At 42.6% G+C, this 15,152-nt stretch overlaps 1 protein-coding gene across 2 annotated transcripts; it reads right to left on the bottom strand.

The window, feature by feature from the left end:
• Window positions 1–3,790: 3,790 nt before the first annotated feature.
• rbm42.S (RNA binding motif protein 42 S homeolog) lies at window positions 3,791–14,659 on the bottom strand. Of its 2 annotated transcripts, none has more exon segments than NM_001097898.1 (10): window positions 3,791–4,305; window positions 5,063–5,257; window positions 6,149–6,269; window positions 6,371–6,478; window positions 6,577–6,702; window positions 7,708–7,832; window positions 9,585–9,713; window positions 9,799–9,886; window positions 10,032–10,149; window positions 14,470–14,572. In NM_001097898.1, coding segments are annotated over 10 exon segments (1,179 nt in total). In that variant the 5' UTR covers window positions 14,526–14,572; the 3' UTR covers window positions 3,791–4,192.
• Window positions 14,660–15,152: the final 493 nt, after the last annotated feature.

The raw sequence follows: 15,152 nt of genomic DNA, 5'->3' as shown, positions 1-15,152 counted from the left end.
GATCCCGCCCACTCTACCCAAGCCCCACTCCATCCCGCCCAAATACCACACAGACATCAGCGCTAAAACAGTAACCCCCCCACACACACAAGTAATAAAAAGCTATTGATGGTCAGGGCCCCCTTATAAGTTAAAAAAAAACAAAAAAAAAAACTGGTGCCAGGGCCCCCCTTACAAGGTAAAAAAAAAATTGGGGCCCTAAAAAATATTTTTAAAATAAACATTGGCGCCATGGCCCCCCTTACAAGTTAAAAGAAATTGGGGCCCAAAACATTGGTGGCAGGGGCCTATAGAATATTAAAATAATACATTAGTGGCCAGGGGATTAAAAACAAAAACCCACATTGGTGTTCAGTAGAATTGAACTCGTGGCTTCAGAACTTCAACTTTGCCTCCTTTTGTGACTTTGCATCTTTTTGCAGCTTCAGGACTTCAATTTCGGCTGTTTTCGTGACTTCTGGTCTTTTTGCCACTTCTGGAGTTCAGCTGTTTTCGTGGCTTCGGGTCCTTCGGCTGTTCTTGGCACTTCCGCATTTCGGCTGGCCGCACACACGGCTTCGGCGCTCGCAAGGGGGGCCCGGCTCTTTTCAAAACTGCAGCACTGCCGGCCCCCCTTCATGCCCAGGCCACTTGTCCCCCGTCGACGGCCTTGGATAGATCCTCCTGTAAGAACTCTAGAATATTCGTGATGGAAAAAAGCTTGAACCGCGTCTTGCAACGTGTGCACCACTGTTGGTATGTAGACCAAACTATGGTAGGCCCTCACTGAGACTGGCTTTCTGGCCGCATACACGGTGTGTGCTACAGCCTTGGAGAATCCCTTCTGCGTTAGGATCTTGAGCTCAAAAGCCATGCCGTCAAATTGAGGTTCTTTGGGTTTGGGTGTTGAATGGGACCCTGGGTTAAAAGGTCCGGGAGTAGAGGCATAGTCTAGGGTTCTGCCACGGACAGATTGAGAAGGTCTGTGAACCAGGAACGTCTGGGCCACCTTTTCCCTCCCATTTTGAATCTTCGTTGTCGAAGGAATTTGTTTAGTTCTTTGAGATCCAGAATGGGTCGCACTGAACCGTCTCTCTTGGGAACTATAAAAAGGTTTGAATTATATCCCTTGAAACGATATGCGCCTGGTACAGGGATGATCATCTCGTAGTGGAGAAGATTGGAAATAGTGCCTAGGAAGGATGACCTCTTTATTGAGTCCTGTGGCAGTCTGGACATTAAGAACCGATATGGGGGGGGTCTGAGGCGAATTCTAGATCATAGCCCCGAGTTACCACCTCGTGTATCCAAGAGTCTTGAATGAGTGTGGTCCATACTTTGGCAAAGAGACCGAGCCAGTCATGTCGCAGTCATGTCGAGGAGGACTTGTCACCGTTTTTGGGAGTCGGCTTCCTGCTCTGCCAGGAAGATCTCTGTTTTCCACTGAAACACCCTTGATTTGTGAAGGACTGTCTTGGTGGTGAGGATTTTTTGTTTGGGAGCCACAAAAAACTTACCCCTGCGGAAGGAGGGGCGTGCCTTAGGTTGAGGTAGCAAGGTGCTCTTGCCCCCTGTTGCTTGGCTGGTAATCTTATCCAAATCAGGCCCGAAGAGAAGCTTGCCCTTGAAGGGAATGGAAGTTAGAGATTTCTTGGAAGACAGGTCTGCAGACCATAGTTTCATCCACAGAGATCTGCGTGCTGCCATCGCAAGTGCCGATGATCTACCGATGACTTGAGTTGAATCAAGTGAGGCCTCACACGTAATCATTTGCTTCCTTGATTTGGGAAGCCAGTTGAGAAAGTTTGTGACGAGCTGCTCCGTCACTAATAGCAGTAAGCAAGGATTCTGACCAGGATTGCACTGCCCTGCTTACCCATGCCATGGCTAGAACAGGACGTAAGGCAGTGCCTGAGGCAGAGCGTAAAAGACTCTTCGGTTTCCTATCCATCGAATCCCTGAAGGAGGAGGTATCGGGAACAGGAAGAGCGGTGTTAGAGAGCCGGGATACCGGTGGATCCACTGAAGGTGGCATTGACCACTTTTCTGTAAGCTTCTTTAAAAATGGATAGTCTTTGGAATTTGCGATTTGTCTGAAAACGTTTCTCAGGAGAATCCCACTCTTGTTGAATGATTTGGTCAAGCTGTGAGTGGGAAGGGAAAACTGGTGAAGTTTTGTTGTGACGTTTGAATAGACTCTTAGCAGTGTCAGAGGAGACTTCTGGTTCTAGATGGAGGGTCTCTAGTACCAAGGAAATTAGAGCATCCATCGATTCTGAAGAATTTCTGTGTCATCCATCACCCTCGGATGAAAGCTCACCATCTGAGCGATCAAGGTCCTCACCTGAGACCGGTAAGGATGGAGAAAGATGTCTGGGAGGAGAACCGCTCTCTTCATCAGATGGAGATGGAGCTCTGCATTTAGATGCTCTCCCCTTGGGATTGTCAAGGCAGGAGAGTAGTTTATCTAGTGATTGTGCTAATCTAGGGATTCCAGATGCCAGTTGTGATGCCCACTCTGGAGTGGAAGGTTTTGGTGGCTCCTTGTTTTGCGCTGGGGATTCCCCATGACAGTCTTGGTCTACTTGAGGGAGAGCAGGTTCTGGGGGTTCAGGCCAAACCTCAGGTGGCTTGCACTTACTGCATAATGGGTCTTTGTGCCCAGAGGGCAAACGTTTGCGGCACCTGGCACAGACTAAGTATCTTATCTGGGCAGTAGGTGCCACCCTGGAAAAGAGCCGTCACTGGTTCCCTCAGACATGTTGACGGTGAAAAGAGAAAGGCAAAATATGCGTGAGTGCTGGTCTAAGCTGTGCCTGCCGAAGATAAGCATATATATATATATATATATATATATATATATATATATATATATATATATATTTATATATATATATATATATATATATATATATATATATATATATGCGCAGAGGGAAGACTGAGGAATTAGTCTGCAGTAATGCAGAGGCACTCCTCTTGTATGCGCCTTTGATTGCGCTTCGTTGAGACACAAAATGTTGGCCGCGCATAGCCTCTGCGTTAGTGTATTAGCCGGTGCCTTTCGCAGGAGAGCCTGTGTCTTCCTCCCGTGCCCCCACCTCTTAAAACCTTGTCTCTGTGAAATTAACCCCCTGTGCTGATGTCCTCAGGGCAGTGAAGGGGAAAGAGAAATCACGCGCTGAAACTTCGCAGCATCAGTGGGGGCAGGGGACGTAAGGCTAATAGCACAGGGAGTACTCTCTTCCTGCAGTTAGGATAGAGAGGGGGAAATGGCGGAGAGAAGGGTAGTACAGGTAAAATACTTACTGTGTCCCGTGGCTCTCTCCTCTGTCTCCCGGCCAGTCAGTCTTCACCTGTGAGAAGGGGAGACCAGAATAAGACTGGGTGGTCTTGGAAAAACCTGGGACCCCGGAGACAGTTCCCACGCTGGGGGATGCCTATGGGGGGTCCTCTAACACAGTGTAGAGTCCTGGGCATCCCCTGGTGTCAAGAAACTGACAGAATTTAAAAATAATAAAGCAGACTGGATTTCAATGTCCTATCCTCCTGAGGACACAACAAAAACTGGGCTAAGCTCCGCCTCCTGGGGGTATAGCCAGTAGGGGTGGGGCTAGTTTTGTTCTACTGTTGTGTCCTGCCCTCCTGAATGTACCAGCTGTACCCCATGGTCCCTGTGTCCCCCATTCAGACCTGGAGAAAGTTTCTCATCTCAATATGATGAAGCTTATATTACATTTTCAATTTTGCGATAGTTCCCCTTAAAGTTTAAAAAATAACAATAAAACAAGCGAGTTCTCATCAACTGGGATGGTGGATTCAGTAAGAGCAGATTGCGGCCCGTTAAGGTTTAATGAATACATCCAGTGCAGATGAACACAACATCATTCCTTCATTGAATAAAAAGTAACGCAGGGGGAACACACACAGGACTAGAATATAATGGAGCCGCTAGTCCTGGGTAGTAAACGGGAAAGCGCAATAAGTACAAAGCAAAACGGACACTGCTCATTTGTCGGCTACTCAGAACCAATCAAACAGGAGAAATGTAAAAGTCTTAGTGTAGGGAGGCAACGCTGTGGCCCTCCAGCTGTTAAATGGGGCGCTTGCAAGGGCTGTGTCTAACAGCTGGAGAGATAAGAGCATCCTCAAAATTAGACAAAGAGCTGAAATCTATAGAGTTTATGTCTATTGTTCCAGATCAGTCCATTGTCTATCTCAGGCCGAGCTTCTTCTTCTCCCTCTGCTTCTTGCGCACAACGTCTATATTGCGATCCTTCCACTGACTCTTCCGCAGCTTTATAGGGCGAGAGCCTACGTATTTGCCTGTAAGAGACAGAGACATGGATTTAATTCAGCAACTCTCCAGTTTTTAGCAGTCTGGTTGCTAGGGTTGCACTTATCCTAGCAACCATGCACTGATTTGAATAAGAGACTGGAATATGAAAAGGAGAGGCCCGAATAGAAAGATGAGGAATAAAAAGTAGCAATAACAATACATGTGTAGCCTCACAGAGTATTTGGATTTTTTTAGATGAGGTCGGTGACCCCTATCTGAAAGCTGGAAATAATTAAAAAATTATAAAGGCCAGCTGAAAGGTTACTTAGAAATAGTCAATCTAGAAATAAGAGAGAACTTTAAGAAGAACCACCCCTTTAAAGGATAAGTAAACCTTCTGCTTAGGAAAAAAATTTAAAACCTTTCTCAGATCTTTCCTCAACAGAAGAACATCAGAGCAGCCTCTTTCTTTCTCCTGACAACTTCCTTGACTACTTGCTGGTCAGACTGGTGGGAAAATGACCATCAAGTGGCGCTGTTGGAACAGAATTCATTCATATTAACAGTACATGTATCCTTTAATATCTTGGAATAAAAAGAAAATAAATAATGAATGTACATTGCAAAGGTGCTTAGAATAGCCTGCTCATCAATTTTATATTCACTCATATTAAAGGTTTACTTATCCTTTAATGGAGTAATGTCTGCTACCACCCCCAGATCCCCTTACAATGAACTTTCCCAGAGGCCAGCAGACATTGGCAATTGTGATGAATGTAACGAATTAGAAAAGCCCGGTCGTACCATTCATCTCTCGCGTGGCTCTCACGTAGTCATTGGGATCCTTGAAGCTCACAAACCCGTAGCCTTTAGTCTTCCCCGTGCGTTTGTCCCGGATGACTTTGGCCCTCAGGAAGGAGGGGTAGCGGCTGAAAGCGCGAGCAAGGATGTCATCGTTCACCTCATTTCCCAAATCCCCGCAAAATATCCGAAAGTCATCTAAAGAAACAAAGGGAATGCTGCTTAAATGGATTCGGTCATGATTTTTGTTTTGTAGTTTTTATTTCTAAATGACACTGTTTACACTGCAAATAATTCACTGTACAATATAAAATGTCATTCCTGAAGCAGCAAGTGTATTTAGTTGTAATATTGGTGTGTAGGTGCATCTCAGGTCATTTTGCCTGGTCATGTGATTTCAGAAAGAGCCAGCACTTTAGGATGGAACTGCTTTCTGGCAGGCTGTTGTTTCTCCTACTCAATGTAACTGAATGTGTCTCAGTGGGACCTGGATTTTACTATTGAGTGCTGTTCTTAGATCTACCAGGCAGTTGTTATCTTGTGTTAGGGAGCGGCTTTCTGGTTACCTTCCTGTTGTTCTGTGCAGTAAAGAGTGACTGAAGTTTATCAGAGCACAAGTCAAATGACTGGGAGCAGCTGGGGAACTGACAATATCTCTAGCTCCATGTCAGATTTCAAAATTAAATATAAAAAAAAATTTCAGTGCAGAATTCTGCTGGAGCAGCACTATTAACTGATGTGTTTTGATAAAAATTATGTTTCCCATGACACAGAAAGTTGGACTCTTCCAGATCAAGTCAGCAGCTTGACGATATTTGGCTGTAAATTGGGCAAGTTAGAAAATCCTCTTGGACAAGGACCACATTGTCGTGCTCCTCTCCCCACGGGTCTCCATGGACCTGCAGTTCTAACTCCAGCTTTGGACTTGGAGCCCAATGATTGGAGCAGCCGGATTTACCCCAGTGTACAGGCCCCCTCATATGGCCACCTCACCTTATCAGCAGACCTTTAGGGGCGTGGCTAGTTATAGCCTCAATAAGGAACAACATTAGAGCAGACACAGCAGTTCCATACAGGTGTGCCACTTACCTGGTTCCCATTCTAATAAACTTTGATCTTCCCAAGACGTCCCGGCTGCAGTGCGAATGCACCGTTTTAATTTCTCCGGCTTTGCTTTCTTTTTATCCTCTTGTACTGGTTCCAGCACCACCTACAGAACAGGGACTGCGAGATTTTAGGAAGAGGAGCAGAACAACAAATCCAGTGTCATCAATCTGTTTCCTGCTCCAAATCTCAGCTGCGGGGTCTCACCTCAGGTTGCACCGGTTCTATTTCAGGCATACTGGGGCCAATAACGGTTTCTTCATAGCTAAGACTTTCCTTCTCTTCTGGTATTATTGGGGGTTCCACAATTTCCTCCTGAAAGAAAAAGATGTTATAACAACACTCACAGACTAGACACCATCATCATCATCATCGTATCATTATTATTATTATTATTATAGGATAAAACTTACCTCTGGCTTCCTTACTGGGGGTGCAGTATAGACAGTGGGGGCAGCTTGGATGACTGTAGGGTTGATTTTTGGAGCAGACTGTACCATGGGACGGGGTGGGGGAGGTAGAGGTCCCATTGGTGCAGGCTGTATATACAGGAAGAAATAAAATACGTTTTCCCACTTGTTGAAAGGAATATACAGCCTGACAATCACATGACCTGTAATGAAACTCCTTTAAAGGGATTGTTCACCATTGAGTTAACTGTTAGTATGATGTAGAGAGGGATATTCTGAGAAAATTTGCAATTGGTTTTAATTTTTTACTATTTGTGGTTTTTGACTTATTTGGCTTTTTATTCAGCAGCTCTCCAGTTTGAAAATTCAGCCTTCTGGTTGCTAGGGCCACAATAATCCTAGCAACCCATGCATTGATTTGAATAAGAGACTGGAATAAGAATAGGAGAGGACTGAATAGAAAGATTAGGAATAAAAAGTAACAATGACAACACATTTGAAGCCTTAAAGAGTATTTGTTTTTTAGATGGGGGTCAGTGAAAGCTGGAAAGAATTAGAAGAAAAAGGCAAATAATTAAAAAGTATAAAAAAAATAAACAATGAAGGCCAACTTGGAAGTTGCTTAGAATTAGCCATTCTATGACATACTAGAACTTAATGGAATATAGGGATGCACCGAATCCTTTAAAGATTTGGGCTGAATACTGAACCGCATATTCAAAAAATTAGGGACGGGAAAGGAAAAAGTATGAGCATTTTATTAATTTCCTTGTTTTGAGATGAAAAGTAAAGGTGATTTCCCTCCCCGGCCCCTAATTTACATATGCAAATTAGGATTCAGATTTGGTTCGGCCAGACACAAGGATTCGGCCAAATCCAAATACTGCTGAAGGCTGAATCCCGAGAACGGTGCATCCCTAATAGAAAAGTGAACCACCCCTTTAAATCACAGCTGCTTCCTAAATCTTATAGTTCTGCTGGGACCAATCAGAGCATCTCCATGTGTGAGACATGGGTTTTAGTGAAGGACGTCAGATAAACAGAAAAATGGAAAAAAACCCAGCGACTAATATCTCTCTGCCTGAACAATAGAGTAGAGATATGGAACAAGGAATGTACCAATACAGCACTCACAGGGGGGCCGGGACGCATGCCCAGTGGAGGAGGAGGTATGTGTCGCATCAGTGGTGGGGGTGGGCCGTGCATGTGATGGGCCATTAAAGGCTGTAGGGGAGGCATTCCTGGGTGTCGGGGTCCGGCTGGAAACAAAGGGAAGAGAATGTTAAGACTGGTGTTGCCCAGACTGCCAGTACAGACATTAGGGCTCTACAACAACACAACAAATAGAGAATTTAACTCTACTCTTCTGCACCCATAGAGCCTGGCACCCCCTCCTCCCACTTTACTTTCTATAGTTCATTCACATCCAATGGGGACAGCAAAGAAACAGAATAAAGATGTAACAGATGGGAAATAAAAAGAGTAACAGAGAGTCCCTGATGATGCCCAGTATCACCTATAGGTGGCAGTCACACACAAATACAGAACTGGAAATTAATTGCCTTTAGGCTGCAAAGGGTTAATGTGAATGTAAAAGGCACCACATCATTCCTGTGGAATTCCCTGACAGCAGCCCTTCTCTTGTCAAACAGCCCTAGGGGAATATAAATGAGATCTTGTAGCCATTACTGAGGACAAATATACAGAGAAGGAATGTTCTGGGCACACAATAAGCTATACCCTCATACTGTACTGTCTAAGGGAATCAATATGGCAACTCCTCCTCCCATATGTATAAATACAAATATACAGAGAAGGAATGTTCTGGGCACACAATAAGCTATACCCTCATACTGTACTGTCTAAGGGAATCAATATGGCACCTCCTCCTCCCATATGTATAAATACAAATATACAGAGAAGGAGTGTTCTGGGCACACAATAAGCTGTACCCTCATACTGTACTGTCTAAGGGAATCAATATGCCACCTCCTCCTCCCATATGTATAAATACAAATATACAGAGAAGGAATGTTCTGGGCACACAATAAGCTATACCCTCATACTGTACTGACTAAGGGAATCAATATGGCACCTCCTCCTCCCATATGTATAAATACAAATATACAGAGAAGGAATGTTCTGGGCACACAATAAGCTATACCCTCATACTGTACTGTCTAAGGGAATCAATATGGCACCTCCTCCTCCCATATGTATAAATACAAATATACAGAGAAGGAATGTTCTGGGCACACAATAAGCTATACCCTCATACTGTACTGACTAAGGGAATCAATATGGCACCTCCTCCTCCCATAATGTATAAATACAAATATACAGAGAAGGAATGTTCTGGGCACACAATAAGCTATACCCTCATACTGTACTGACTAAGGGAATCAATATGGCACCTCCTCCTCCCATATGTATAAATACAAATATACAGAGAAGGAATGTTCTGGGCACACAATAAGCTATACCCTCATACTGTATGTCTAAGGGAATCAATATGGCACCTCCTCCTCCCATATGTATAAATACAAATATACAGAGAAGGAATGTTCTGGGCACACAATAAGCTATACCCTCATACTGTACTGTCTAAGGGAATCAATATGGCACCTCCCTCCTCCCATATGTATAAATACAAATATACAGAGAAGGAATGTTCTGGGCACACAATAAGCTATACCCTCATACTGTACTGTCTAAGGAATCAATATGGCACCTCCTCCTCCCATATGTATAAATACAAATATACAGAGAAGGAATGTTCTGGGCACACAATAAGCTATACCCTCATACTGTACTGTCTAAGGAATCAATATGGCACCTCCTCCTCCCATATGTATAAATACAAATATACAGAGAAGGAATGTTCTGGGCACACAATAAGCTATACCCTCATACTGTACTGTCTAAGGGAATCAATATGGCACCTCCCTCCTCCCATATGTATAAATACAAATATACAGAGAAGGAATGTTCTGTGTAAAGCAGTCACTTACCAGCTCTGTGCTGCAAGACATGGGGGATGAAGGAAGGACGAGTCATGGCTCCGTGAGGCTCAATCGGTCGCTGTAAAGCATGAGGAATGAAACTGGGTCTCATCACTGGTGGTCTAGGGGGAGGGATGGCTGAATCCATAAAGGGAGGATAAAAAATACATCAGCAAAGGAAGCAATAGGATTAGAAAGCAGATAGAAAATAGAGGTTCTGTACCTGGGCCAACAAATGTTACTGGTGAAACAAAATTGGGCCCCACAACACTGGCTGCAGCTGCTGCCCTCGCCTGGAGACTCTGCTGCACCTGGGAGTTAAGGAGAAGCAGTAACATGTATTGCCCCATCTGTAAAGCCATAGTGATAGGCACACAAGCAAGTCATACCTACTGGATATAGTTCTGCCACACACACTAGGGTGCCAAGAGCTATTTACTATCCCCAATCCGTTACCTGACTGTAGGTGTTTGTTGCAATAACGGGACGAATAATCGGCACAGCTTGGATGGACAAAGGAACGGGATCGACTGGAGACGGAGCCACTGGAGCCCCCAGAACTTCCTGCTCAAACCTAAACAACGAAGATTCATCACAGGAGAGAGTGAGAGGGATCTGACACAAAACAAGTGGCCCCTGCAGTTCAACTACACCCCCTGACCTGCACTCTAACAACCAGCTCTACTGTATTCTGAATGGGCATCATAATTATTCACTACACAATAAAAGGAATAAGAACCATATATATATATATACCGTATATACTCGAGTATAAGCCGAGTTTTTCAGCCCGCAAAATATGCTGAAAAACTCTACCTCGGCTTATACTCGGGTCAAGCGCAAAAACGGTCGCCGGCGTCTAAGAATAGTCGCCAGCATCTAAGAATAGTCGCCGGTGTCCAAAAACGAGACGCCGGCACCTCCAATTGGAGCAGAAACCCTCAATTTTTTGATTGAAACTTACCAGAAGCTGCTGCATTTCTCACCCTAGGCTTATACTCAAGTCAATAAGCTTTCCCAGTTTTTGGAGGTAAAATTAGGTACCTCGGCTTATACTCGGGACGGCTTATACTCGAGTATATACGGTATATATATACACAGTTGTGCTCATAAGTTTACATACCCTGCAAGAATTTATGATTTCTTAACCATTTTTCAGTGAATATAAATAACACAAAAACTTTTCTTTCGCTCGTGGTTAGTGGTTGGCTGAAGCCATTTATTGTCAAACAACTGTGTTTACTCTTTTTAAAGGGGACCCGTCACCCAAAAAAAATCCTTCAAAATCCTATTTTATCACATTAGTCAAGCAAAATGAACTTTAAATACACTATATAAATTATCTGAATCTTGTTTCCTTCAGTCTGGGAATTCATAATTATAACAAGCAGGCAGGAGCCATTTTGTGGACACTGTTATTAAGACAAGTCTTGTATCATCTCAGAATCTTGTTTGTGCACCAGAATGGGGGAGCTGATGTCCATCCCCATGTCCTGGTTACACAATTAAATGGTGAAGAGATTGGGGGGAATGTGGGGAGAGCAGTGACATGTAGGAAGTGCTGAATGGAAAGTGAAAGGAATTGCCTAAGGCATAGAGGAGGGGCAGACTATATTTGAGTGACAGCTGAGATTTTTAATTGAGCTTACAACAGCTATGAATGCTTTAATAAAAAATAGAAATTGGATTTCATGTTTAATTTGGACTTTTATTATACAGATTTTTGTGTCTAGGCGACAGGTCCACTTTAAAGGGGTTTTTCACCTTTGAATTAAGTTTTAGTATGATGCAGAGACTGATATTCTGAGACAATTTGCAATTGGTTTATCATTAGTGGTTTTTGAGATATTTAGCTTTTTTTTTTTTTTTTTAACAATGCTCCAGTCCGCTATTTCAGCAATCTGGTAGCTAGGGTCCAAGTTACCCTAGCAACCATGCATTGATTTGAATAAGAGACTGGAATATGAATAAGAGAGGGACTGAAAAGAAATATGAGTAATAAAAAGTAGCAACAACAATATATGTGTAGCCTTACAGAGCATTTGTTTTTAGATGGGGTCAGTGACCCCCATGCAAAAGCTGGAAATAGTCAGGAGAAAAAAGAAAATCAATCAAAAGCTATACAAAATACAAAATGAAGACCAATTGAAAAGTTGCTTAAAATTGGCCATTCTATAACATTCTATAACATACAAAAAGTTAACTCAATGTTAATTTTAACTCAATTTAAATCATAATCACTACAGAAACTACCCAAATGACCCTGAACAAAAGTTTCCATACCCTGGTTATTGGCCTGATAACCTGCTCACAACTTGACACAAAAGGGTTAGAATGGTTATTAAAGGTAACTATCTTCACCTGTCATCTGTTCGCTTGTCATGAGCGGCTGTGTAGAAAAGCTCAATGACTTTCTGGACTCCTGACAGACACTTGTATCTTTCATCCACTGCTGCACTGACGTTTTTTGGATTCTAAGTCATCGGGAAATCAAAAGAATTGTCAAAGGATCTGCGGGAAAAAGTAGTTGAACTGTATAAAACCGGAAAGGGATATAAGAAAATATCAAAGGGATTGAGAATGCCAATCAGCAGTGTTCAAACTCTAATTAAGAAGTGGAAAATTAGGGATTCTGTTGAAACCAAACCACGGTCAGGGAGAACAACTACAATTTCAGACACAACTGCCAGAAAAATAGTTCTGGATGCAATGAAAAACCCACAAATAAGTTCAGGTGAAATACAAGAAACACTGGAGGAAAATTTGCTCTCATCAGCCCAGAAGCTGCGCATGGGACATTCTTGGACTTTCCAACATGACAATGACCCAAAACACAAGGCCAAGTTGACCTGTCATTGGCTACAGCAAAATAAAGTGAAGGATCTGGAGTGGCCATGTCAGTCTTCTGACTTCAATATCATTGAGCCACTCTGGGGAGACCTCAAACCCCGCGCAGTTCATGCAAAACAGCCCAAGAATTTACGGGAACTGGAGGAGGAAGAATGGGCAGTTTTACCGTCTGAGAAGATAAAGAGCCTCATCCACAACTGCCACAAAAGACTTCAAACTGTCATTGATGTTAATGGGGCCAATACACAGTAATGAGAACTGGGGTCATTTGGGTAGTTTGTGTAGTGATTATGATTACGAGTAAACACAGTTGTCTGACAATAAAGTGAAAGAAAAGTTTTTGTGTTATTATTTACAGTCTCTGAAAAATGGTTAAGAAGTCATAAATTCTGCCAGGGCATGGAAACGTATGAGCACAACTGTATGTATGTATGTGTGTGTATATATATATACATATATATACACACACATACATACATACTACTACTTGGACTTATTATATATATATATATCTATATCTATATATATATAAGGAAGAATGGCGGCACTCGCAGGATTTATTTAACTCAACGTTTCGATCCCTCACAGGGATCTTTCTCAAGAGTATACAAACATACAACCATGTTGGGAAAGATCCCGGTGAGGAATCGAAACGTCGAGTTAAATAAAAAGTTTTTCTTTATTTCGCCTGAAAATCCTGAGAGTGCCGCCATTCTTCCCTATACATTTACCCTGCTGGCTCGGGCACCCAGGTACTCTATCCTGTAAATGGTGTGCACCTTTGGGACTGTGTATGTGTGTGTGTGTGTGGCTGTACATGCATTTTCAATACATTTGAATTTTTGCACAAAATATATCGGTGTTGCTGGTCTTTTTTATAATATATATATATATATAGGAAAGTTTATTAGAATCACATTAGGGAAAATGTGTTTGGAGGGGTTTATATGCCCTTTATAGGGGTCGTTTACCTTCAAATGAACTGATGTAGAGAGGGATATTCTGAGTCAATTTGCAATTGGTTTTCATTTTTTATTATTTGTGGTTTTTGAGTGATTCCGTTTCTTTTAGCAGTTTGTAATTTCAGCAATCTGGTTGCTAAGGTCCAGATATTCCCCTAGCAACCATGCACTGATTTGCAATTGTTTTTCTATTTTTTATTTGTGGTTTTCGTAGGGTTATTTAGCTTTTTATTCAGCAGCCCTGCAGTTTGTAATTTCTGCCGCCTGGTTGCTAGGATACAAATTCCCCTAGCAACCATGCACTGATTTGAATAAGAGACTGGAATACGAATAGGAGACAGTCTGAAGAGAAAGAGGCGTAAAGTATCAACAGTAAACAGATTTGTAGCCTTGCAGAATATTTGTTTTTTCTTACATAGGGTCACTGACCCCCATTTAAAAGCTGGAGAGAGCCAGAAGGAGGTAAATAATTTAAAAAAAAACCTATAAAAAATGAATAATGATGACCAATGTTAAAGTTGCTTAGAATGATCCATTCTACAACATACTATAGCCACCGTTTTAATATAAACAGTAAAGAGTATTCGTATAGGTACGAGATCCATTATCCAGAAACCTGTTACCCAGAATGCTCCGAATCTCATAGACTCTTGTTTTATACAAATATTCCAAATGTTTAAAAATAATTTCCTTTTTCTGTGTAATAATAAAAGTCGCTTGTACTTGATCCCAACTAAGATATAATTAATCCTTATTGGAAGCAAAACCAGCCTATTGGCTTTATTTAATGTTTATATGATTTTCTAGTAGACTTAAGGTATGAAGATCCAAATTACAGAAAGATCTGTTATCAGGAAATCCCCAGATGCCGAGTATTGTGGATAACAGGTCCCACAGCAGTACATTACATTACATTACAGTAAAGTACAGAGCGCCCACAGCAGGAAGGAAGAGCTAAAGTATAAAGTTCACCAGTAACATTTCAGAACATAAACAAAGTCCACACGTGACTGGTCCCACTATTCAGCCTGGCACCCGGGGCCCCTCACATTACAGGCGGCCCAAGCCAAAGGGACACTCACAGCGCCATCTCCGCCTCCATCTCCTTCATCTTTTCCTCCCCGCTCTTCCCCGCCATCCTGACGGTACCCTGACACACAATTACACACAACACGACCGGTTTGCACCAAAGGTTACAACTCTGCGCCGGCGCAAAGATAACGGCATCGCTTCCGGCATCTCAAATCACTTTGGCGTCCCTGCTTTTCCGGTTGCTAGAATCACTGACTGGAGGCGTGGAACGCATCTTGCGTTATGACTTCCGCCATCTTAGCGTACTAATGTTGTTTGAAAGATTGGTGTAGTCGTATTGAATTCATTAATTTACAGTCACGCCTTTGTATACGTTTAAATATTATCTGTGAATAAATGTTAAATGAGGCTCAGGATCAGGCCGCCATCAGAATTCCTCTCAGTAATATTTTCTGGGCTTCTCGGCTCAGACTCTCACATCCCCAGTAAAGAGACAGACAAACTTGCTGCTAAAATATGAATTGTAAAACTTATTGGTGGCCGGGGCCCCCCTACAATGTAAAACAAAAAGTAATTGATGGTCAGGGGCCCCTATACAAGTTTGAAAAACTTCACGGTCCCCCCTACCATTGGGCCCTTTTAGGATTCCCACCTTTTCTTGAAAAAAACACTGGCCTTCCTATATACTCCTTTTCCCCTATTAATTGGGGGATCAACCAGAATTTTTACCGGC

This window comes from Xenopus laevis, chromosome 7S (genome assembly GCF_017654675.1).
Source record: "Xenopus laevis strain J_2021 chromosome 7S, Xenopus_laevis_v10.1, whole genome shotgun sequence".
NCBI lineage: Eukaryota > Metazoa > Chordata > Amphibia > Anura > Pipidae > Xenopus > Xenopus laevis.
Note: the sequence above shows the minus strand (reverse complement) of the source record. Positions and strands in the feature narration are given on the sequence as shown.

Excerpts from the sequence above, each read along its gene's own strand:
- rbm42.S (XM_041570281.1), bottom strand. The coding sequence starts at position 14,525 with ATGGCGGGGAAGAGCGGGGAGGAAAAGATGAAGGAGATGGAGGCGGAG. Across the intron at positions 10,150-14,469 it reads ATGGAGGCGGAGATGGCGCT|GTTTGAGCAGGAAGTTCTGG; the intron begins GTGAGTGTCCCT and ends TTCGTTGTTTAG. Across the intron at positions 6,703-7,707 it reads GCATGCGTCCCGGCCCCCCT|CCTGCACCAATGGGACCTCT; the intron begins GTGAGTGCTGTA and ends CTGTATATACAG.